Below are 24,797 nucleotides of genomic sequence, written 5' to 3' on the forward strand. Positions count from 1 at the left end.
TAAGATGACTAATGTTTGTCAGAATGGTTTTGTATTGATTCAATTTGTTAAGGAATTGTAATCAATTTTGACGAACAGGGTAAAGCCGCAATTTATATATGTCATACAATAAATACAAAATTATGCTACGAATGATGAAATGCATTTCAATTTGCCAGAAATCAGATTAAATTCACCCCAGAAATTTATAAAGCTAATGGACTTTGTGCAGACCATTTTGGTTATCAATTAAGTGTAATAGTCTAACTTACCACTTAATAGGAATCATGGACTCTGAAGGTCAATTAAAATCATAAAAAAAATGTGTGGATTAAACTTTATTATGACAGGCGAAATAGTATTAAAATAATTAAATTCTTCATTTTATTCAATAACTTGAGCCTGTTATTATGACAAAGGGGAAACTTTATATATTTTTAACGATCTATTCTTTACGCAGAAAAAAATTATGAAGGCTTTGTTCATACTACCTCATCGCGGCAGAGAGAAACTATTATTGTTATATTTCTATAATTGAATTAACTCATCATTCTATTTATTAATTAAAATATATTTTTACTGCATAATTTTTCATTATGGTAAATTTCATTTTTCATTCTGGTAAATTTACTAAGCTGCAAAACTTCAACGGCAGCAGGTTTTAGGCTAATCTACATTTAGTTAACTGAAATGCAACAATAGTCGTTGTGCTTAAAATCCCAGTAATTCACATTCTAGAGTTAGATTTGGGACACGGCAATGCAGGCGTTGCTTAGCGCCGCTCCGATACAAACGTTCCTCCTATAATTAAGATTACTGGAGAAATCAAATCCGGAGACCGTTTCAGTATGCTCACTCATACAATTAGTTTAATAATATGGTACTTTATATAAGTAATATAAATGGACGAATAAAAGTAGGAAATTTTGATGAAGTTTTAAGTTATGCCCCGTTTATATTAAATACATGTCCACTTTACTCAAAACTATAAATGAATATAAAAAGTTAACAAAGACACGAATTAAAAACAAAAACGATTAAAATTGTTAAGCTCTAGAATGGAATTCCATTCAGTTCAAATGTTCTTTACATTTAAAGATTTAAATAGTTCCTCTAGAATTGTAAAGATAAATAAAGGATGAAAAAATTATGTTGCGAATTAAAAAATATATATATTTTCAAGGATATTATAATAGCTTTCATAGTTGAATGAGATACGAAAACCCGTGTAACCTATTGATATCAATCAATCTTAATGGCGTTATAGATTTCAGTAACTGAAACAGATAATTTCAATGAACGTATTTAATAGTGAAGTAGTTGAGCTCTTTTTAAAATATACTTTAACACGTAAAGTTAAAGTTCATTTTTAAAACATAAATTTTTTCTAGTCTGACATCGAATATAATTTTAGATACATATGTATTTTTTAAAATTTAGAATTTCATTTGTTATCCATCAATAATTTTTTATATTTTATTTTGAGATCGTTTTTTAAATTCTATTATTTGGATTAAAAATCTTTAGATGTATTTTTATGTGCATAGATGCTTTTTCCGACCAAAATGTTGCGAATTTCTGAAATTTGACACAATAATGTTGAGATTAGTTTAGCACGACACTATTTCTATATTATCATCATAAAATTTTTATTAATATAAACGCGTTAATTTGATTAAAATGTTTCAAGTAGTACTTAAATGTTAATTTGTTGTAAACTAATGGATTTGAGTGGCAGCATTTGTACGGGTAAAGGCAACTGAAAAGCGTTTGTAAGTTGAATTTGCTGCCTTTTAGTGCGTCCCTTTAATGAAGTGTTTTTCATTTTGTTAATGTTATTGTGATGGAAGTTTTTTATTAGTAAACAAATATATTTTACTTTTGTTATAACTACTTCTCATCCATGTTTTAATTGCAACAAATACGTCGAATTTGATTAAATTAAAAGACAAAAATTTTCTATTCCTCAAATTATAATTATATGCAATTCAAAATGAAAACTTCCAGAACTAATAACATTACTGAAATTTGGATCAGTGACTTGTTAGTTAGCTACGTTTTACATAGTAACTTCCACAACACTGTTAGTTCCCTAGAGGAAATGAGAAGGTGAGCTAAAATGTAGTATACAGAAATAGAATTGATTCACTTGTTCGACTATTTATTAAGATTAGGTATATCGAATATTTTTAATTTATCGTCCTCCAGAGGTTGACGTACTTCAATAAAAATAATATAATTCCTTATATTTATTTACTTATTGCTTTTTAAAAATTACGCCTTACATACTATAAGCAACCATATATAAATAATAATACAAGATTATCACAATCACTTCAAGTAATATTACAAATAAAAACTGTTTGTAATTTAAAAATCACGCTAACTGTCAATTAAAGCCCGTCTCAATAATGTAATAAGTTAACTTCTATACCGCTCTATATTTAACTAAAACTAAATGACGACAGTTTAACATATTACGGTGAGGTTCGATTGCTGTGAAGACAGAGATTAACTTTTTGTTTCGCTTGTAAGCTTTGTTATATAATGAAAACAAACATACAAACAAACCAACGTACAACGTTTTCAAGGTAATAAACTTTAAAAGAAGTCCTCGCTAGACATTTATATTAAAAATAAATATGTTTTGATAGACATTTCGAAGTAAGTAATGTTCGATAGACTTAAAAAGTTCTATATACTTTATAGATTTCTTTACAACATCAAATCCTTAAGGAGATGATACTGCCAAGATATATCTGCTTGCATATAAGACCCATAAGAAATATGAGCAAACTATTTAAATTTCTACACATTTTATTCATTAGTTATTGTCAATAACACAGCAAATTGTGATAATTGTTTTTCCCAAAACTCACTATGCTTAGTACAATTGAAATTTTGGCTTACAATAAGATATATCGATTCGCCTATGTAATAATTTTAAGCCTCTAAGTTCTTATTAAAAAACATAGTAAAAGTCCGTCTAATAACTTTCAAATTAGAAGGCGTCGTTTTAAATGGTGTAGTGAAATTAGCGTAGAATAACTAATGAACTAGAAGTGACGTGTCGCTTTATTTAAGAGCTCTTTAGAATTGTTTTCTTCCATCACTTATTTAATTCATCGTAATGACTTCAAAAGGGAGAGGAAATGAAAAGCTTTCGTATTTCATATAGCCATATCAATAACAATCGTGATATCAAACACTAAAGGAACCTTTTTATGTTATATTTTTGCATAATAAATATAACCCTCAATGGTATTCTGACGGAGGATCGTTTTCAATAACCTCCGTCGGCTTCATTTGTCACATGTCCATAAATATCCGCCCTATCCGTATTCCAACATCAAAGGGACGTTTATTTTTTTTCGACTCAATTACTTATTGACAATGGCCTTTATTAGTTTACTCGAGAAGTTAATTACACCAATACTGACACGTTATATTTTTAACAGCGTAAATGTAGACCCTTCCTGTGTTTGTATAACCCTATAATATAAACTACGTAAATTAAATATAAAACTAACCACGGGTTAAAGTGTTCTTTAGAATTATTACAGGTTTATTCAGTGAATTATGAAAGTATTTTAACATTTATAGATGAATTAAAGCATATATCTATATATATTGAAATAAATAAAATTGACAACTTATGAAACTCGCGAAAAGAAAGCTGATTGCAATATTAGTAGACTCTATCTAGTATAAAACTTAATCGACGGATTGGGAGCGAAAGTTTTTTTTTAATAACACAAAATTTTACTTTTTTATTACTAAAAACTATAGGTTTTTTATTGTGGGTGGTAATAAATAACAGTTTTGCATAGTAAACTTATCCTTTACCATCTTTGGCCATACCGAAGTAAATGTTGAGTATGTGTGAGTGTTAGATAGTCTGATTTCCCGACACAGTAACATGCCGAGAAATCAAAATATGTAATAAGTAAATTTAAATATGTGCATAACAGTACAAAAATGCAATTATCTCACGCTTTATATCAATTACACAACTAATGCTTTACATTAACAGTTATTACTTTAACCTCAACAAAATTCCACGATAATCATAAAAATAACTATAAAAACTCAGCATAAACATATTTATCACCCCCGTGAAATTAAATTGCGACAAACATTTTAGCTGAAATGTTTTTAAGCAAAAAATGTATTACAAAAGCCTCGATTTTTCCCATTCAACAGTGAACTCTAAATGTTAAACGCAGGTGAAGTGACCTCATAATTGTGAGGCTTAAAGGGCTGAAAAGGTCTGTTATCATAGCAGTGAATGGAAGACGGGCCTGGAAATTAAAATACGCTCAGGCTTGCCTGACAACGCTTGCATTCGTAAATGGCTGGTGAGAGCCGACGTCTTACAAAACACTTTAAAACAGGCCTATCTTCCTACACCACGTTATCTTACATTGTTGTATTAAATTATATCAAGGCGTATTTTTTTAACGAAATCAGCAAGTACCTTAGGCATACTGTAAAAGTATACAATAAAAAATTGAGTACATATTTAATAAAGAAAAACAAAAGTCAATAATAAGCAAATATTGAAACTATTTAGAAAACCAATTAATTATATATTTTTTCGTTGATACAGGGATTTTCATATTAACAGTAAAGTTTTAAGGGTTAGTTTAGGTTTATTATAGGTAATTGAAGTACATTACAGAGTGATATTACTAGCAATACTATGTTAAAACTATAAAATTATTCCAACCAGAATAACGACAGTATTGAATTTTCTCGAAAGACCTGAATTGGTCTATATACCTACTCGTTATTTCTACATCACTAAGCCCTCCTACAATATGATTTGTTAGCAATTTAGACGTTCGATTATCTCGTTGCGGGGTTTTTATATGAGAAAGGTTATATGACCTTTATAAAAGTATCTATATTATAGTTTTGAATTACTTGATAAGTAGCGGCAGTGTTGAATTATATAATATCTTATTCATGGTTTTGTAAAAAATTAACGTATTAATATATTTGTGTCTTTTCAATTTTATGTTTTTCAGACATTCTTCCGTCCGAATTCGATTTACCTTTATCGGTATTTTTGTCGAATCATTTTGTATGTTCGTCATCATTGTTGTTTTATTATTCACAGTCGATACATACATGTATATATTTATAATTAATAACGACAAAGAAATCATTACCAATAAATCTTTGCTGGATTTTTGGGATCTGTACTCTGTAGGTATTGAAACGTTTTAAGATATTTCTAAACCAATAAACAGAAATTGGATGAAATAAATAAATTAATCGTTAAATTGCACATTACACGTAAATAAAATATTTTGTTTGAAGACATCTAATTTTAATGCCAAACTAATAGTTTCAAATTAATAAAATACAACAAAAACGTGTCGTATTGTTTTAACATTGAAAACTTGAAAAATATTGTATTTATTTTTAAACACGAGTGGAAATAAAAAAAAGGTGCAGTTTTATAAAACGAGCTCGCAAACCAAGCTCGAGGTTGAATCTCGAGTAATGTCAAGGTTTCATGAATTAAAGAGCACCTGTTTTTATGTTGAGAACGATTTTATTTAACATTCTAGAGGCAATAATTAATTATGCTACAAATTTTTATTTTTAAATTTTCTCATAATAGTAATTAAGTCCATACCAGATTTTTAGTTTTTCTTTTATTTTGGAAATACTAATGACGTATGTAAGTTTAGACAATTGATTTCTTTAACGGCAATATCCATGAAATTTCAAGGTATATTGTCATTCATTTTATACCTTTGATACGGAGCAGGTAAGATTAGTAGGTATATATAATATGTTGTATATAGGAAACAACGAACATGCGGACCTTTGCAGCTTATTACCTGAACAAGATCTCCGTGCACACCTCCAGCAGCAGTGATGGTCAGTAAGCAGACATATGGTACCAGATCTTCTCTAGGACGATGCAATTCCAGTTCATATGTTCTACCGATATCTCCATAGTATGTTTTGTTGCAACCTAGGGATCAAAACATTCCTTTTAATTCATAAACAAACATTAAATATTATCACTTAACTTGCGTAATGTATCTACTTAATTGCGATTTCACAAAAATTCTATTTCACTAAGATACTTAAAAGATTTCAATGTTTCAATCATGGCGCGGAGTCGATATGAAAAAAGCAAAATTCAATGATTGCATCGATCAAAGCTTCATATATTTGATTAGATTTTTATGTGAAAATGGTAATATAGTTTCATAATAATTTCAAGTCATGATGGGAAACCTAAAGTACACTACCATTTTACGAGCAGAATTAAGTTTAATGAAATCACCGTTTGCTAGTCGTATTTTAATTTAATTTTAAAGTTTTCAATTTAATATTCTTATTCCAGTTAATAAAACAACTCAAAGCCAGTTGATATTGCTGTATAAAATTTATAAAACATTTACCGGTTAAAAGAACTTTAAACTTTATTAGAAGGTGTTTAAGAAATTTATTACTTTAGTTATAAAAAATACTTTTCTCCGGGATTGTTACGAAAAATTAGGTCAAGGAGAGACAAAACCAACGTGAGATATTTTTAGACGCTAAGGATTTATCTCTGCACAAGTGCTTTCTCGTAAGTAGCTACCGCTGGGTAATAATTTTATTGTAACTCTCTGAAAATATAATAAGAAATGTGTCTTGTAAATGTATACTAAATAATCATACTTTAGTTTGAAATCTGTTAGAAGGTATTAAGTATGCCCGACGACAAAGGCCTCGTCAAACCAATGGTGAAAAAATTATTACTACTTAGTGCCTATAACAAAACCTTTTAATTAAAATATAACGTTAAAAATATATGTAAAAAATTATTTCTATTGTTCTTTAGCGCTATTTATAGCCATGATAAACAATAAACAATTATTACAACAAGAACACAGAAATTTTGTTTAATTTTGGTAGCAGAACAAGAACTTGGTTACTGAAATTCTCTCATTTTGATTGCTTTATCATAAATGTTTCCTTAAATGTAATAACTTTTTAAAAGAATAAATTTTATTCTTTTACTTGCCACAAAAGGCAAACAGCAAAATGACCCACCTTATGGTGAATGGTTATGGTAGCCCATGTATAACTGAAACACAAGGGTTTCAAATACGTTGTCGGTTTTGAAGGTGAAGAAAATACTTGTGAATATGATTTTTAAAACTTTTCAATGCTGATCTTTTACCAAATCTCAGGGAGAAGATTATTTCATATCCATCATGTGAAAGGCAACTATGTGATATATATGCCATCCTACCCCATTATGGTGAGTGTGATCAGAGAATTGTGATGCAGGCCGAAGTCAAACAATTCTTCAGAACTTTTCTCATAGTACAGATGACATAGAAATCAAAAGCCTTGTGAAAATTTTGGCTTATTCTCCAAATGACAGTAAAATTCAAAATCGTTCCCAATTTCATACACCCTCCGTCCTACACTGTTGAATGGGGTATGCTAAACTAAATGTTTTATTGGCAAACGCATAGATTTGTGTCTTCAAGGAGTTAAATGAGACAGGATTCAATTTTTCCAAATCAAAAACCTACCCCAAGGACATTTCGATTTCAGCCACAAATGTTACTCTGCCTTTTAATAGAAATAAATATTTATCAATATCAATTATAGCAATAATTTAATACCTTAATATTACCATTATAATTCTCTAACATTGCTACATGGCTTCTTTAAACTACCTCAAAGATATTTAATCTTAAATGTTATAAAGTGAAATGAAAACCTATATGTATAAATAAAAATAAATGTATGTGACATGGTAAAACAAATGTGACAGCATGTACATAAATTATTTATGTTTTTGCAATTAAATTTCACCAGCAAAGTCTGAAGAGGCACAGCTGTCCGCTTAATTTATTCATAAATATAAATCCGCGTTCACACGCAATTACTTCAACCGTTCTCATCACGCTACAACTATACTTCAACGCAACGTTTTTAACGCAAAATGTTGAGTTAATTTTACGAAAGCATGTAAAATTTAATTTAATTTAGTATTCTTTTTTTAGTCGTCGTATTTTTTCAATTATTACATAAATTGTGTTCTACATACATAAGAAGTGTTTGTTTTATACAATTTAATTTCTTATATCAGTATCATAACCACCACGTGTTTTAGAGTACATTGATGATAAATGAAAACCGGTCCATGAACGAATATCGTACCATGGGTTTACTTTCATGCCGACGTATTGAACTAGAAAAACTTTCGTAAGACTTCCATTCTGTTCTACCAGAGCTCACGTCACAAATCACTGACAAAAGCCGTTGGCTACCGAAACCTCCTAGCTTCAACATGCAACAGACGAACTATAAATCGGAATAGCAACAATAAAGTTCACGTAACTAAAATATTCACGTACAACAAAGCTCGGAAAACAATAGCGCACTACTTTGAAAACCCGACATTTTACTAGAAGCTCTCTCTTTGATTGCAATAATGCGTATGATACTTGGCCAGTGGGACAGCTTTGTATCGGTATGCATGTTTGTGGAGCGAGTACTCGGTAACAGAAGTGCCCTACAGTTGATGCATTTCGTTGCTCGCTGGGAAAATCTGATGATTTTGACATAACGCTTTTAGAAGGCTGTTCTTTTGTTTCAACATGATAATGTCAATTGATATGATAAAACTATCGAAACTTTTGGAACAGCTAGTGGTTAACTTGCTTTAAACAAAATAATATACATAGTAAAATGGCATATTTGCTGACAGCTTCAATAACTTATCATCGTAAACATAATAATCACTTATTAAAAATATTGTTTAAAGATAACAAACAAATCTTGCTAATCTGGCCACTAGAGTATCAAAATTTATAAAAAAACCACGGTATTAAGTTGTTTTATAGTAATATTCAATATTATATCACATGACTACATTTTTTTTAAAAGCCATAAAAATGTCATCCGCCAATAATATTTCAGTGATTCCGTATATCTCTTTAACTTAAATCTGCCGACTAAAAAGCATATTTCAACATTCCCTTCTTGGAATATTTGTAACGTCGGTAAAGTTTGGTATGCTGATTTAACAAACACTGACCTCAAGTATTACGTTCCACATTTTTCATCTCGTAAACATTAAGTTAAATAACTTAAGTGGTTTTACATTTTACAATTTCACTTGACACACATGTGTAATTTACATGACGTATGAAATAAATATCCATATATATAAATTAGAATAAAAATGCTATTCGTTGATAACAACAATACGTCTAAATAATTTCTAAGCTCATTTTTTTTATTTTATTTATAATTTGTGTAACAAATTAAAGATGTCTAAACTTGTTATAATGTAAGAGAGTTTTTCAATTGAACTTCCTTTACCATGCCTGATTAGCTCTTTCACATAAAAAACCATATCACTTTTAATTTAAAAGTGTCAAGGATATGGAGTACATAGGTTGAACTCAAAAAAAAAAAATTTTGATCGATAATAAATAACAGGATACCGTAGTAATTGAATTTTGTAATAAATTTTCCGTGATAACATATCGAAATTAAATTAACCTCTAAACCAAAATCAAAATTCACTTAAAGATATTTTCTTGTATTTTCAATAGATGTAACAGTTTCGTAAATAGTATCGAGTTATCCTTTAATATACGTTACATGCAACGTTCGATGTGTGCAGAGCAAACAAATATCGTCAGGAAAAGTAAACCCCCATACAGTGCGACGTTGGCTTCGATGTCCACTACATCATTGTTATCTCAAGACCAATCCAATAAGTTTCAAATCACCATTTTGTTTACCTTCTTCATATAAAATATAGACTAGCAACTATATTTAAATGTCATATAATTTGTTATTAATTCCGTGTAAATGTAAAACAAATATTTTCCGTAATTGCGTCCTTGTTGACCTGGTAACAAAAGTTCCACTTGAAGTGTTTCCAACAGAACGATACGTTATTTCAACTCTGGCTTCAGTCACTTGAATATATAATGGCTGGCATAAACTACGGACGAAAACCGGAGCACTTATAATATTACGTAAAGGAAAGTGGTATTACTGTTACATAATGTTGTTTACAACAAAATTTATAACCTTGTTTTTCCAATATCCGAAAATAATAATATTATCATAGCAGTATGGGTGTGTATAATAAAAACAGTATTGGCGAGGATTATTTGTAAGTTATTCTATGTCTTTCAAATTATTCCATCAGCCCCTCAGGCTATATGATGTTGGCATCCGAAATTTTATGAAAAAGTACCAAAAAACCACTTTACTTGAGTTTTAAAAACTGATGATCTTTTCTAATTCTTTCATTTGTTTTGCTTATTGCCAATAGTTATAATTTTAACCTCTCCCAATAATAATATCAAAGTACACAACAAACGGAGTAAAAGTTCAAAACACTGGGTCATTCAACTTAGAATTAAAAATAAACCCAACGTTCGCAATTATTAAAGAAAAAGGTTGGTCGATCAGTGTTCTACTAGATTTTCACGGTCAGTAACCAATAACTGCTCATGAAATCAAACATTTGCTAATAAAATACAAGGCAAGAGCCGTTCCGTTACATTAATCAATTTCCGTTGGATCGTATTTGCTTTATTATTTTTTTCACCAAATCAAAAAGAAGGGCGTTTTTATATCAATAGCGACAATATTTAACTTTTCAATGACAATGAAAAGTGATCAATATTTAAGAATAGATACTATTGCTGACAGTGAGAAGTAGTTTACATCTATTCTGTAGATGAGAACACACAGTTACACTAAGACTAAGAGATCAAGGAAGCCAGATCAAAAACACCGAGAGAAAGCAATAACAAAGCTTAAAGATTTATGCCTTGCGACGCGAAAATCATCTAGGATAAACGATAACGCTCTAGGATAACGCAAGACCACATCAAAAGAAACTCAGGTCAAGATATCCCCGAAGACAATAGAAGAGGTAGAGCAGGCGGAAGAAAGACTGACACAAATCACATCTTACCGCAAATCACACTTAACAACAAAATCTCTTTTACTCCACATAACATAATATTTGGTAAAGTATTTCAACAACTACAAAAGAGCACAAAAATAGAATAACGGGAAAGTAAAGTCTTACCTCTCAGAGTTTATTCTTACCAGCAATATCAAATGTTCGTTGTGGAAGGTCATAAAAGAAATTTGGTATATCAATTAAAAGATATACATCTTTTCTGACTCAAACTGTGAAACAACTAACATTTATCTACACACGAATAAAACTTAACACACACATGAGTAAAAATTGTATAAAGTTCCTTAAAATACATTGCAAAAACAAGATTCAGGATAATTAAATTGAGAGACACCGTAGCTCATCCATCCAAATATGTTACACTTAAAACATTTAAAACAGAAAAAGGAAATCCTAGAACTCGCAACAAAGGTAATTGTGAGTTATTGACAACAGAATTATCTTTAAAAATGGATTTATGCCTTTCAATGACCTATATAGCCATCGTTTGCGATGGTAAAATTCTATATAATGAAATCAAAACATTTATTTTTTTACAATCATGGTCTATACTTTAAATTGCATAGTCTTAAGAATTTCGGGAAAACATATTTTTTTAAGATGGCACTTAAAGCTCCATCTGGATATCATTTTATTATTTTATTTGCAATAAGTGATATAAAACCTTATAAAAAAATTTGGAAATGGAATATAAAGTTATCGAGAAAATATTTAAATTTATTGACTTATATGTACGTAGTCATAAAAGACTTGTTAATCTTTTGGTGGTGATAATTAAAAATATGGCGATTATTTATATTTCCTTCATTTAAATTGTTTAAGTCACTAATTGAAACTGCGGCAACAATATCAGTTTCTAAGAAAAGTAAAACTTACGGCTAATCTCCTATTCTCTGATAATAAATATAACTAACATATTTTTTTTCTCTTCTATGCAGATTGAGTTCATTTTGCCAAATTACCACTTAATCGAACGAAATATATCATAACATTATGAAAATAGGTAAAGAAAGTTTTTCAACTGCATTCAAGTCCGTAAAACGTCTTACTTTCTTGACTGCAAGCTCAGCAGAGTTGAGTTCATTGTGCTGAGGGTTGAAAAATGTGGATTTTACCGATTTTGGTTTTAGCAAAATATTGAAGTATTACTTTATTATTAAGACACAAATTATTAAGACTTGATATTATGAGGACTAAATTGAACATTTTGCTCTTTCCATTCAAAACATAGTTATAATTTTTAGTGCACACAATTTAATATCGCAAATATAATTTGCTTTGTCAGAACTCGATTTATAGCCATGAACTCTAAAGTTTAATCCTTACTGACTGTATTTATGTAAAAATCCCATAACGAGAACGGGGAGTAGTAATGAAAACATTATTATTATTGTATTGGTACATCAACGTCAATGTCCATATATTGAAGATAATAAGGACATTGTTATCAAACAGCGCATACAATAACAACAGATGAGAACAGCATTTGAATGCCAGTTAATCCTAATCCAGTTGTAAACAAGGCTTAGAAAATGTCACTAGAAGCGGTTGGATCACATGCTCGGACAACATTTCGATACAGATTAAAAGGATATTGTGACGGACAATTTTAATTTATTTAGATGTTTATACATGAAACTTCATACATAATATATATTTGGAGCCAAATTTAGGTAAAAAACACTTTAACCTAATCACAAACTGTGCACTCTCGCTAGTTACAAATAAAACGCAAGTCACTTCGCTAAGAACTTCCGCAGTAAACATGGAATGGTTTAAGCCTTGGAAAAATATATTGAATAGTTCCATTTATAAGTCTGGGTTGAACAGTCGTAACTCTATCGACCACTTAAGTGGTCTAAAATGGCACATATAAAACTAAAAGTCTGATGGTACTTACAAAATTTGGTCTTTATTATTATTATAAATCTTAAAGACTTTTTTAGTATGACTTTATTTTTTATTTATGCATGTCTATGTAAATCTCCTTGAATATTATATAAAGGTTTTTTTCTAGAAATGGAGCATTATATTATGTTCGGAGTTCACGAGACTTATCATGATTGATAAGTTTTTAGACGGCTTGGACTAAAATTAATGCTGAAATATACAACAACTGACATATATGAGAAGCAATATAAAATCCCAGTGGATATTTGTGCGAGGGCGTCCAGACCGGACATATTTTTCTATTCGTGAATTTTAAAGCAAATTGTGATAATAAAGCTCACGGTTCCGTGAGAAACTAACATCGTCAAAGACCATGCACTCAAGGTCAACAAGTATTACGAGCTCACTAACGAACTCACTAAAAATAGGTTCGTTGTAAATTTGTACGCGGTAGAAGTAGGAGCGAGAGGTATAACAGCCAAATCTCTCTACAACCTGATAAAAGACTTGGGCCTGCCAAGAACTATCAATTCATTCTTGGAACGTGCGTCCAAGGCAGCCCTAGTAAGTGCGTTTCAAATTTGGTTAGGTAGAGAGGAGCTTGGACAGTGGAGGTTAGCGTTTAACGCGCGTTGGATAGGGGCCCCTTAAACCTACACCTGGGTCCCAAGTCCTGTTTAAAAAAAATTACACAGCATGTAAAAGATATCTGTATATTTTAAAATTGATTTGCTCCATAAAAGTAAAATTTCGATAAATTTCAAAGAGTAACTTTCCTTTTCACTACTTAAGTAACTTCAGATCGAGAAAATGAAACTAAAGATACGTAGTATCTTAATAATTTTCAACAATTTAAAACACACGTAAAAATTATATTCAACTGCGCCCTTGGGTCTAACGACGGAAATACCCAGCTTAATTTTCAAACAAAACCCACTAGGCAGATCTTCTCAGTTTCAATTTAACTTGTAATAAGTTTGATAACTTGCAGAAAATTTGCTAAAGTTTGAAATTTTGATGTTGAAAATAATATTTACTACAAAATTGAGTTTATTACAAATAGTGTACGTAATAATTGCGATGTGGAATTTTTAATTAATGCAATTTATTTTGTTTAATTTCATAATGTTCATGTCCTGAAATATATTTTCAATGTTTATTAAATGCTATACAAATATAATTAATGATAAAAAAATTATTTACATTTTTAATTACATCAATTCTAGCAATGATTGAGATTTTTTTTTTATTTATATAAGAAAAGACCAATGAGCGGTTTTTATCCTGCTGACCTTTACTTAAAATTGCTGCTACGAACTTTGCATTCATCTCATTTCTACGTAGGAAAGCTTTTATACGGGTAAAAAATAGGACGAGCATTCCACCATTGTTTTCCGTTGCTCACTTTGGAATTTTCTATTTAAATATCTCATATCGCCTGCTCTTTCTGTACATGTGCTACTTTTAATATATTCTTTGACACATCGCAATTATGTTTCTTTAACAAAGAGGTAACATGTACGTACGAAAACTTTAGATATAGAGTTTTAGCAACTAGGTAATGACAATAAGTATTAAATATATATGGAAATTAAATTAATTTATTTGTCTTATGTTATAAGGATTGATGGCTGTTTAATCGGTATTCTCTTTAAATATATCTATTTTCATATTTATTCAGGAGCAGAGGTGACCAGAGGGAATAAATTAACGTGGAAACTGCGGCCCCGAGTTAGGTGTTTAGTTTAAATATTCATTCCTTGTGTGTTTAAACAGAACCGAGTGTTTAGTTTGGGTTTTAGTCTGTTGTCGCATTTTATATTTTTTTTATGTTTTTCCTAAACCGTTTTAATACATACGTATGGTCGCAAGAGAAATAAGAATTATAAAGATTCCATAAGTACATTTGTGGCGAGAACCTTCTTCTGTCACTCGAATATGACCTCCTTGAGTTAATTAAAAATGCATCAACGAATATGCCTGTCATTTCGTATTCTTTTTTGAATTAACGTCAAATTTCTATATTATTTAATTCAAAGTCAACATTTATTTTCAATATTTTTAAAATCTTAGGTTCCTCAAAATATATGCTTTAGACCAAAATCTAAACTTTATAACATTAGTTAATGTTACGTCCCACTACTGTGTATAATACAATGCTGAATTGTATTTAAATGTTCACAATCCTTTCTCAAGACAAAAGCCGCCTAGACTTGACAAAAATTTTTGTCAATGTGAAATTTTTTATACAAGAATAATATTTTTATTTCTTGACAACATAATAATTGAAAACGCTGTAAAGTTAGTATCGTACATGGATCATTGGACTAACAATTTTATAACGTACGACGCAGTCTGCTGCAGTATTGCATAAGTAAGACGCCGAAAAGAGGTCGATTTTAGCATCGGATACAACCACAATGAAATATTCTTTGATACATAAAAGTAATTTCTAAGTGGCTTAAAATAACACAATTTTTATATACGACCACTTTATATTATTATAAATAGATATTATATGTATATTCTATTTACGTTTACTTTGCATTAATAGTACTTACGTACAAAATATTGACACATAATACTGTGAGGAATAAAATCTGATCAACAGAAAACTACGCCCAAACCCAATATAAAACGGTCTCATTATTCAATATGGGCCAGTAACAATCTTTAAACAAAAATAACTGTCCGTTTATATCCCTGAAATTAAATCAAAGTATAATGAGTTTCGCATGAAATATGGTGAAAATGAATGCGAGGCGTCGAAATGGGAAACATAGGAAACGAAATATTTTATATTCAAAAATTTCAATTCACATGTCGCGTTGTTGGTGTCATTTTTTTGTACATTTTTGCTTCACTAGAGAACATTATACCGTCATTTCTATGAACAATCATTATTCAAATATGTCGAAATATTACGTTTGTGATAAAATAGAAAAATATATAGATATTCAGTAATAATTACGAAGTTAGTAAATATCATGAATATCAGGTAATTTAAATTTATTAGGATATATTTGCTGGAAAATAATAGGTCTAGGGATATTATTGGCTTTCTAATAAGACTTCCAGTACTGTTTTCTAATAGTTTTAATTATAGTAGAAAAACCATGTCTAGAAGTTACAGTTATTCACTGACGAAGAAAAAAAAATAAAGCTAGTTTAAGATACATATATGTTATATTGAATATAAAATTGTCGTTTCAAAATTGTACTCGGTTTTTCCTTAGTTAGTTTAGAAATAGCATGATAACTATAATATAGACTTAAATAAATTATAATAAGTACATAGGTACACTTATAATGTGATTAAGTCAATTGAAATAAAAAAAAAAAAACATTATTTAAACAAGCAAATTAAACTCTTACAGATGGAAACAAACAAAAAGTAATCAGACAAACACATAACTTACATTTTAACATTTCAAAGGGAACAAAATCCCATTTTTACACTAGCAAAATGTCGGAAGTGATAGGAACAAACGCTAGAAGAGTTGGAGCGAGCAAAATTTCAACTTTATATGTGCATTGCGGTTGTTTAAATTTTAATATCTTTTATTGCGACCTCAGATAGCGAGTTGCTCAGACCGCTGCTATTACTATGATTGTATGAATTCTAGAGAAATTGTATGGAGGATTGTGTGAATTCTAAACGGTGAATTAAATAAAAATGTGCTTTTAATATTGTGTAACGTCTCCTTTAAAACTTTATATTAAAATTCCACATACTTGTATACATATATATTATATGTGCATAAGTACAGATGGATAGTCAAAAATGTAAAGAGGTCACGGTTTCCTATTACGTCCCATCATACTGAAAAGTCTTGACTTATTACCAGTCTTAAAGGGGCAATTTTGGTAACTGTCATGCATTTTATATATTTCAATTCGCTGACTAAGCTTTCTGCCTTAATGAATAGAACTCTCCGTTAAAAATGGATATATAATTTATATAGGCTTTTTTCTACGTACAGTTTTACCTCAAAATTTCTTATCTTCTTCACCATCCTATTATTTATGGGTAGAAAAAGTACTTATTGTCGTATATAACTGCTTAGTGTTAACACAAATAAATTATATATTTGTTAACTCAACACTTCTAGAAAATTGATGGGTTATACTTACATATCTCCTTTACTTTAGGGAAGTATATTACTTTGTGATACAGCCTCAAGTTTCATAGGATTTCTACTAAAAAAATAATAATGGAATGTACTGAAATACTAGAAGGTACATGCATATAGGTTTTCGTTACTGGCCCATACAAAATGTTTTAAGTCCTGTACTTTGAATTGTATTTTAGTTTATTGCACTATGCCGAAGTCTTTAGTATTCCTGCTGAAGAATTTTACTATCTACAACGATATCTTCAGTATGTCTGCTGAAATATATTATACAAAATGAAATAAGGAATTAAGTGAATGTTATTAAAACGTTATATTAATTTTAAAATAAATGATTCTACACCGAATAAGTTCAGTTCTTTACAAACTAACAGGTTTATAAAAACTTTATTGTAACTGGATTTTGTCATACATTGAACAAAAGAAGAGATTACAGGAAACCAGTACGAGGTCAAGGAATACACTCGTATCTGAGACATTAAAAATTAAACTTGCTATGCAGTCAGCAGTAGGTGAACAAACATGAAAACGATTTCTGCAATCGTAAATACATTTGGATTTATGAATACTTTAAATTGAATTTAATTGATTAAAACCGCTAGATTTTCCTCATAGGAATCATTAACAAATACCGTCACTCAGGATATTTAATAGTCAATAACGTTAATTAATAACATTCCATATTTGAATCTTATTGATGAAATAACTAGTATTATAGTACCAGAATCTGAAGTTAGGATATAAAAATCTCCTTGCACAGATTGGCTGTAAGAAATCACTTTCATGAACGGCCACTTAGTACTACTAATATAATGATTTTGTATTTAGGATTTTTATAAACATTTTATAATATTGTTATAAAAATTGATGCACATGAATTAGCTTTAACAATGAATAACAGTGTTCATTGTGCTATATTTGGTGATCTATTGAATCATTATTGAGTATCAACGTTTTTAGGTCATGTAACTGTTTTACAATACGATGTCAGAGATATTTTAGAATCCAAACATTATACATAAAACTAATATACGAGCAAGTTTTAACAAAATATTTTAAAATATAATATTAAATATATTCCGTGTTTATTTCCGAAGAAGGAATTCATTACGTTCCAAACGATTTGTTTTACGAAGGGTCGTTTGATAACTAATGGCTCAGCTGAACTTATAAATAAAATTAATTGTATAGCTTTCACAGAGCCACAAGAGGTTGTTTTCTGTAATTTGTTCAAAACTCTTTATTGTATAACGTTAGTACATTTTTTTGTCAAAATAAACACCATAAAGAAGTAAAAGGTTTCAGGATTATATCAATACTGACTTAGTTATAAAGTGAGAAATCTTGACATTCCATAAAAGTTCTTTTCTGATTCCTTTGTAACGATTAAAGCCATAAAGGTAAATTTTAAACCCATGTATAGTTATAATAGTGAATGGTCATTACTTAATAAGTACATTTTAATAATCAATAAAATCAAAAAGATGAGAACAAAAAGATTTTCAAAAGTTGAACTTAGTTTTAATTAAGTGGTTTAAGGTTTTCAAGCTTACATTGTGTTTTCGACACCAAGGAAAGTAATACATACATTTTATAGGACCAAACATATGACAGGTGGAAAGATCTAATTAATATCACTAATTAAAAATACAATGATATCAATTTTTTTTTCTACAAATTTAAATAGGTATTATAAATATGCGTAAAAATATAACTAGTTAGAAATAAAATTCTGCTGAGTATAAGATTGAGTAGAAAGAATATTTTCTTAAAAAGATAGTACAATGATCCAGTCAGTAGTGTCTCATATATGTCTGTAAAGAAGTTTTAAGTACATAGGTTAAACAATATTCCAGTATAATCACATCAACAGCTTAACAGTTTATGTTCTTTTACCTAATCACTTCTTAGAAGAAACCTGCATTTGCTTCGCACTTGTTATTGAGTTTGTTCCACTTTGCTTCTTCTTTAAATCACAAAGTATATGTAACTCGGTTGAAAAGTTGAAGAATTTTATTGTCATTGTGATTTGGTTCTCGTCTTAAAAAAATATGTGAATTATTTTTTTATTATTTTTATGGTAAAGTATATCAAAATATTTTGTTTTTCCTGGTTAAAACAAAAGATATTTAATATTGATTTTCTCAATATTATGCATACCTTGATTTTTTCATACTATAATAAAAATCTGCAGGTTTTTCTCAACGGAAATTCACACAATGCCAAGTTATTCACACAATGCCAAGTTATTCGGTAGTATAGATAAATAAACATTTCCGAATCAAATGTTTACAAAATAGATGAGCAGTAAAAATAAAATGACGTGCGTCTGGTCACAGGAAAAACCGGGTCACTGTTCAAATCCGCGAAACTAATTCGATTGTCCGAGAATCGCTTTGTTGCTCGGTCGCGTTCAACTAATCTAATTATTGTCGCCTATATGTTACGTGTGAAAAAGTTAATAGAATATATATGATAGGTATTCTTTTAATAGAACATTACCCCTATAATAATTATATATAAAAAATATTAATGGAAAATTATATTTCAAGAAAATCTACTTATAATTCATCTGCATATATTTTTTTAAAATTATGTAAGTATGTCGAAAATATTGTGATAATTTATGAATGCTTTGAAATGATATTTGCCATCATTCGACATATTTATGGCAATGCACTCGCTAATTAATGTTAGAACGTTAATAATTCCATATTCTTGCTCGCTATAAACCAGCCCAAGTTTGGCTGACTGCCCACTGCTCAAATGCAATGAACATTAACGCCTCGGTCACGGCTTTTACTGACGAATTTCCTTTTAACTTTAAAGCAGGAAAACTTACTCTGAAAACTTCATTAGGTAAAGAAATTGCTAAACTTTTAAAAAATATTACATGAAAGTGACAAACTTTGATTAAGAATTTTATAATGATTAATAATATTATATTGAAATTAACATAGCACTCCTTGTATGACTCAGAATAAAACGTCCTCGAATATCGATAGGTATAAAGTTCAAGTAATCTAGTAAAGTGTTGGCTTATTTTCGCTAAACAATATATAAAAAATGATCATTACTAAAGGTTATCCGTCATTATCACCTATATTTTAGGTGATGAATTTCTCAGCGAAATTAAGTTGGGAGATATCTCATATATATGAAATACACGAAAATGATGGTCTTATACGTTTATCATACAAAAACGGCCTATAAAAAACAATATGTGATTTTATTTCAAAACCAATTTCTTAACTTCAAAAGTTAAACGATAAGCGAGGTTAATAAAAATTATGTACAATAATATCTATAATAGTGTTATTATTATATTTGTTGGTCAGGAACTTAAAAACTAGTTTTTAAGTGTATGTTCAGATAATACATTATCTGCAGGAAAGTATTTGATTCACAAAGAATCGTTTTACTTACTTTTAATTTTATTTAATATCTTTTTTGTTCGTTCCTTTTCTTTTAACGACCTAATTGAAGAGACGTGAAGATAAAAGAATAAAATATTACCTTAAATTTCTATGTATCAGAAAAAGAAAGGGAAGAATTAATAGTGTCATCAGTAAACGTATAATGAATCATTAAATTGTTGATAATGTTGTAACGAAAATAATCTTAGATCGTAAAGTTTACTATGAACCTTAATAGACTGAACTGGCTCATAAAACATAAAAATTCAGTATGAGAAAAGCCTGTTTTTCAACTAGGGTTTTATGACCGCTCGTAACTGTGGAGTAGTTTTAGGCGGAATGACAATGTTGGGACACATTGATCACACAGTGTTAATGTTTCCTTAGATGGCGTCAAAATTTGGATGCGTGATTGTATCACTCGTCATGTGGAAAACTATTGCCAACCCTTTTTTCCTGTTCTTTTTTCCATTCATGAGGGCTGTGTATCCTGTATTACACACATCTATATTTGTACTTAAAGGACATCGTTAACATATATACACAAGTGTCATCTATAAAGTGTACTCAGCGAAATCTATCCTGACCTATTTGAAGACTTATTTTAATAACATCATGGTCGTGTAAAATAATTATAATTAAAAACAATCTATAATAAAATATATATATATATATATAAATGTCTTTTTTATATAATGAAAAAAAACGTGAGTTTAAACTTAAAATGGTACTAAAAACACTATTATTTGACGTAGTAATATTTTATAGGTCATAGCCGTTCAGTGGCTTTATGAATTAAGTCAGAAAAATATTAAAGAATGAATCTCTCAGCTGCAGCACTGGCGTGACGCCAAGTCGTCGCACTGCAAACGATTATGTCTATTATGAGTTTAACAATTGTATTATGGCACAGACTTTTGTTACAGTAACGCGTTTAAAAATTTGACTTGGTGACAAACAAACATTACGAAAACAGGTCGCGAGATGAATCTGTTTCTAAAAAAAATATTTTTTTGTTTGTCATGTAAAATATTTTTTATTATACTTAATGCTACTTTCATTTGTATTTAATTTTAATTAAACAAATAATTGTACTAAAAAATGTAGAGTAGAAGAAAATATTCCTCTTACTAGGTCAACTTCTTTATAAAATTTAAATTAAAACTAAATTTGTTTCATTTTATACGCGAATAGACGTATAGTTTTACATGTTATATAATGTTATGCAGTATGTGAAACTATATTAAAACAGCAAAGCGAGAAAGTGTCACCACAGTATAAACTTCAACTCATACCAAATAGAAAGTATTGGCAATATATACTTGAGGTGACTGTTGGAAGTGAATTCGTTGCGTAAAAGGCAGTAAATATTTGATTAACTGGCCTCGCGCCAGCTCGTAAATGGTAATGGCTGTAATTGTTCCAAGCTAAGCAAGGGTATTTTTTAATTTATAATTATGAATGTAATTTAAGGCGACTAAAACATTATGAATACTTAGAAGAAAAAGCTAATAACTGCAAGTCTAACTTGTAGTCGGAGAGTTTCACACTAATTTTACTATTAAATTTATCGTTGAAAACTATTGTGTGAAGACATTGATTTCACCAGTAACTGTATTGTAATTATTTTTCACTAGAGAGTAAAGTTTTGTAATTTACGTGAATATTATGACTTTTGGTTTTTTTATTTACTTTCGTTACATCTTACTGTATACGATACGATACGATACGATACGATACGATACGATACGGTACGGTACAGTACGGTACATTACGGTAAGATACGATATTTTTTATAGAATTATGTTTCAATTAATTGCATACTAAATAAAATAACCGATACATTATAACTTTTACTTTAAAAATATTTGATATTGATTTTATTCAGCTTATTTCTTGAAAAAAACATATTTGAAAGACATGTTAATACTGACAACAAAGTGCTAAATGGCTATCAAATTTCGTCCATTAAAAACGGTTCCCCGACGTATTTCAAAAATGCTTACTTGCATATTAGAGAAAAGTAATTGATACTAATATTTCTGAGGATATTTTTAACTTTTTAGTAGCATTAAGTCAAACCTTGGAAAAACGAAGAGGAGCTAGGAAGTACATCGATTAACATATCTCATACCTTAACAATAGAGGTGTATAAAATTTGTTGTGTATGATTAAATAATGGACCAGACGAGATACTAACACATCCATTTTGACAAAGAAAAGCTCCTTGCTCGTGGAGCCAGATATGTGTCAGGGATAACCCAGAAATTATTGAAATTAAAAAGAAAACATCCTGATTTCAAAATAAATTGTAGTTGGCAATTATCCAACACTTGCTCTCATCACAAATATACCATGTCAAAAAATACGGAAAGAAAAATGTAAAAACATAGTTTTGTTTAAATAATATGGACGTAAATTCAAAATTAGGTACATATTTTTGCAATCTACAATACGCAAATTTTAATAGAATTAAGTGTGAAGCGGACAATTTTTTAATTTTAAACTTTCATTCATACAGATTCGAATTGCTTTTGATATGTCTCTACTTTTAGGGTAAATTAAAAAAAACACTCCAAAATATAATAATAATTTAAAGCATTTTTGATAAATATCAGTTAATTTTCAGGTAATTTATAAAGAACTACTTTTACCCGAGATTGCATTTATGTGGACTTAATTTTTTTGAGTGAGCTGCTGTATTCTTAGTAAAAATTCAGTTATAACAACACGATTGCGTGATTCTTGAGGAAGGTTTTAGTATATAATTTGATAAGTTTTTGCATTTAATAGAGTGTACATAAATAATATTTGTCGAAGATATCGGGAAAACATGAGCCGTCTGAAAGGTTTTAACGAAAACGCTGCCTAAAGTCTTTGGGTTATAACAAAATAATATATTGTGGAATTGTGTATCTTATATAGGTCTACAAAAAAGTTCGCGGTAGCATATGTCTATATCTTAAGGATAACTTACTATATCGTTTTTACGACTTTTAAAAATTGGCATTCCTAAAGCGTTTATTGGAAAGCTATTTACATAAATACGGTATTAACTCTATCAAAATAAATCACTTTGTCTTCGAGCTTACATCAGGATCTGTAAATTACTTTTTAAATCATTTGAATTGGGCGTACCATTTGAAAGTTATCATATTATAAGTTTAATAATTCTCAAAATTAAATAGGCTATTTTATATTTTTTGTAAAGAGTCCGTGCGAAGTCGGATCTGGTTCCAAGTCTACTATAAAACATAAAAAAGGCATAATTATAAAACCTACGATATATTTAAATGTGCTTTTATTTATCAAACCTATTTTTATCTATATTTATCGCTTTCTTTTAAAACAAACCAAACATTAACATTACACTTGTATAATAAATTGTGATAGTAAAAGTTTCCTAATTTTATATTTGTAATGGAAAACTATCTTTCGTAGTTTCAACTTTGAAATTAATGACAGTGAGTTGTTAGGATGTTCAAACTCCTATCACAAAGTTAATAAAAGAATTCTTGACGTTAGCAATTCGATCTACTGCCTTAATGAAAACTAAAAGTAGAACTTAGTTTTAAGTTTTTGGTAGCCGGAAAGCGAATGCTTATTTAGTTCGAACTGGAGTTTTTGAAACCTGGGTACTTCTTTGTATAATTCATTGTAATATAGGTATCCTAGTCCAAGCTTGAAATAGTACGAAAAGTATTACAAAATTTAAATGAAACTCGCGAAAGTCTTAGATCTTATTATTACAAAATTTCTATAATAAATTAATAAATAGTCATATTAGACTCTTTCAAATACAAATTGTATAAAATGGTAACACTGCAATTTTGTGATTAGATACACCTGATAAAATTTTGTTTTGAATAAAATTTAGCAGCACAGGGCTAATGAAATATCGTTAAGCATCTTATTCTGAAGAAGTCCGGGTACTTTAACCAAGAAACAAACAGCCTTTTTCATAATTTTTATTGCATAATATCCATTTCTTATTCAATTAATTTACTAATAAAAAAGAGTATTCATAGACTGGAACTGAAAATTTTTAGGGAAAATTAATTCAAAAAATTTTATATGAATAATTACAACTCGTCAAAAATAATAATTCTAGAAAAATTGTGTGAGATTAAGTAGCCGCAAGCAAAACAAATAAGAGAAATTTCGCATAATATATTTTTTATAAAATTTTTTGACAAAAAATACATTTTGTCAGTTTTAGGTCCAGTATAATGAAAATTGTTTCAAATCCTGCTTCTGTAGATGTCATGGGCTCTATTAACAAATTCCTTTGAAAAGTTAAAACGGAAATTAATTAATACATAGTAAACATTGTAGAAGGTAAACTGACTAAAACTCCTCTGTCCCAAATGTCAAACTGCGAACTGTCCG

The 24,797-nt window shown here is 29.3% G+C and overlaps 1 protein-coding gene across 1 annotated transcript in view; it reads right to left on the reverse strand.

The window, feature by feature from the left end:
* The window catches only part of LOC116767211 (uncharacterized), a 65,449-nt gene that overhangs the window by 18,506 nt on the left and 22,146 nt on the right, over positions 1 to 24,797 (reverse strand). Inside the window, exon 3 of the mRNA XM_032657431.2 lies at positions 5,835 to 5,971. Coding sequence (XP_032513322.2) covers positions 5,835 to 5,971 — 137 coding nt within the window. The remainder of the gene's footprint in view (positions 1 to 5,834; positions 5,972 to 24,797) is intronic.

This window comes from Danaus plexippus (assembly GCF_018135715.1).
Source record: "Danaus plexippus chromosome 9 unlocalized genomic scaffold, MEX_DaPlex mxdp_26, whole genome shotgun sequence".
NCBI lineage: Eukaryota > Metazoa > Arthropoda > Insecta > Lepidoptera > Nymphalidae > Danaus > Danaus plexippus.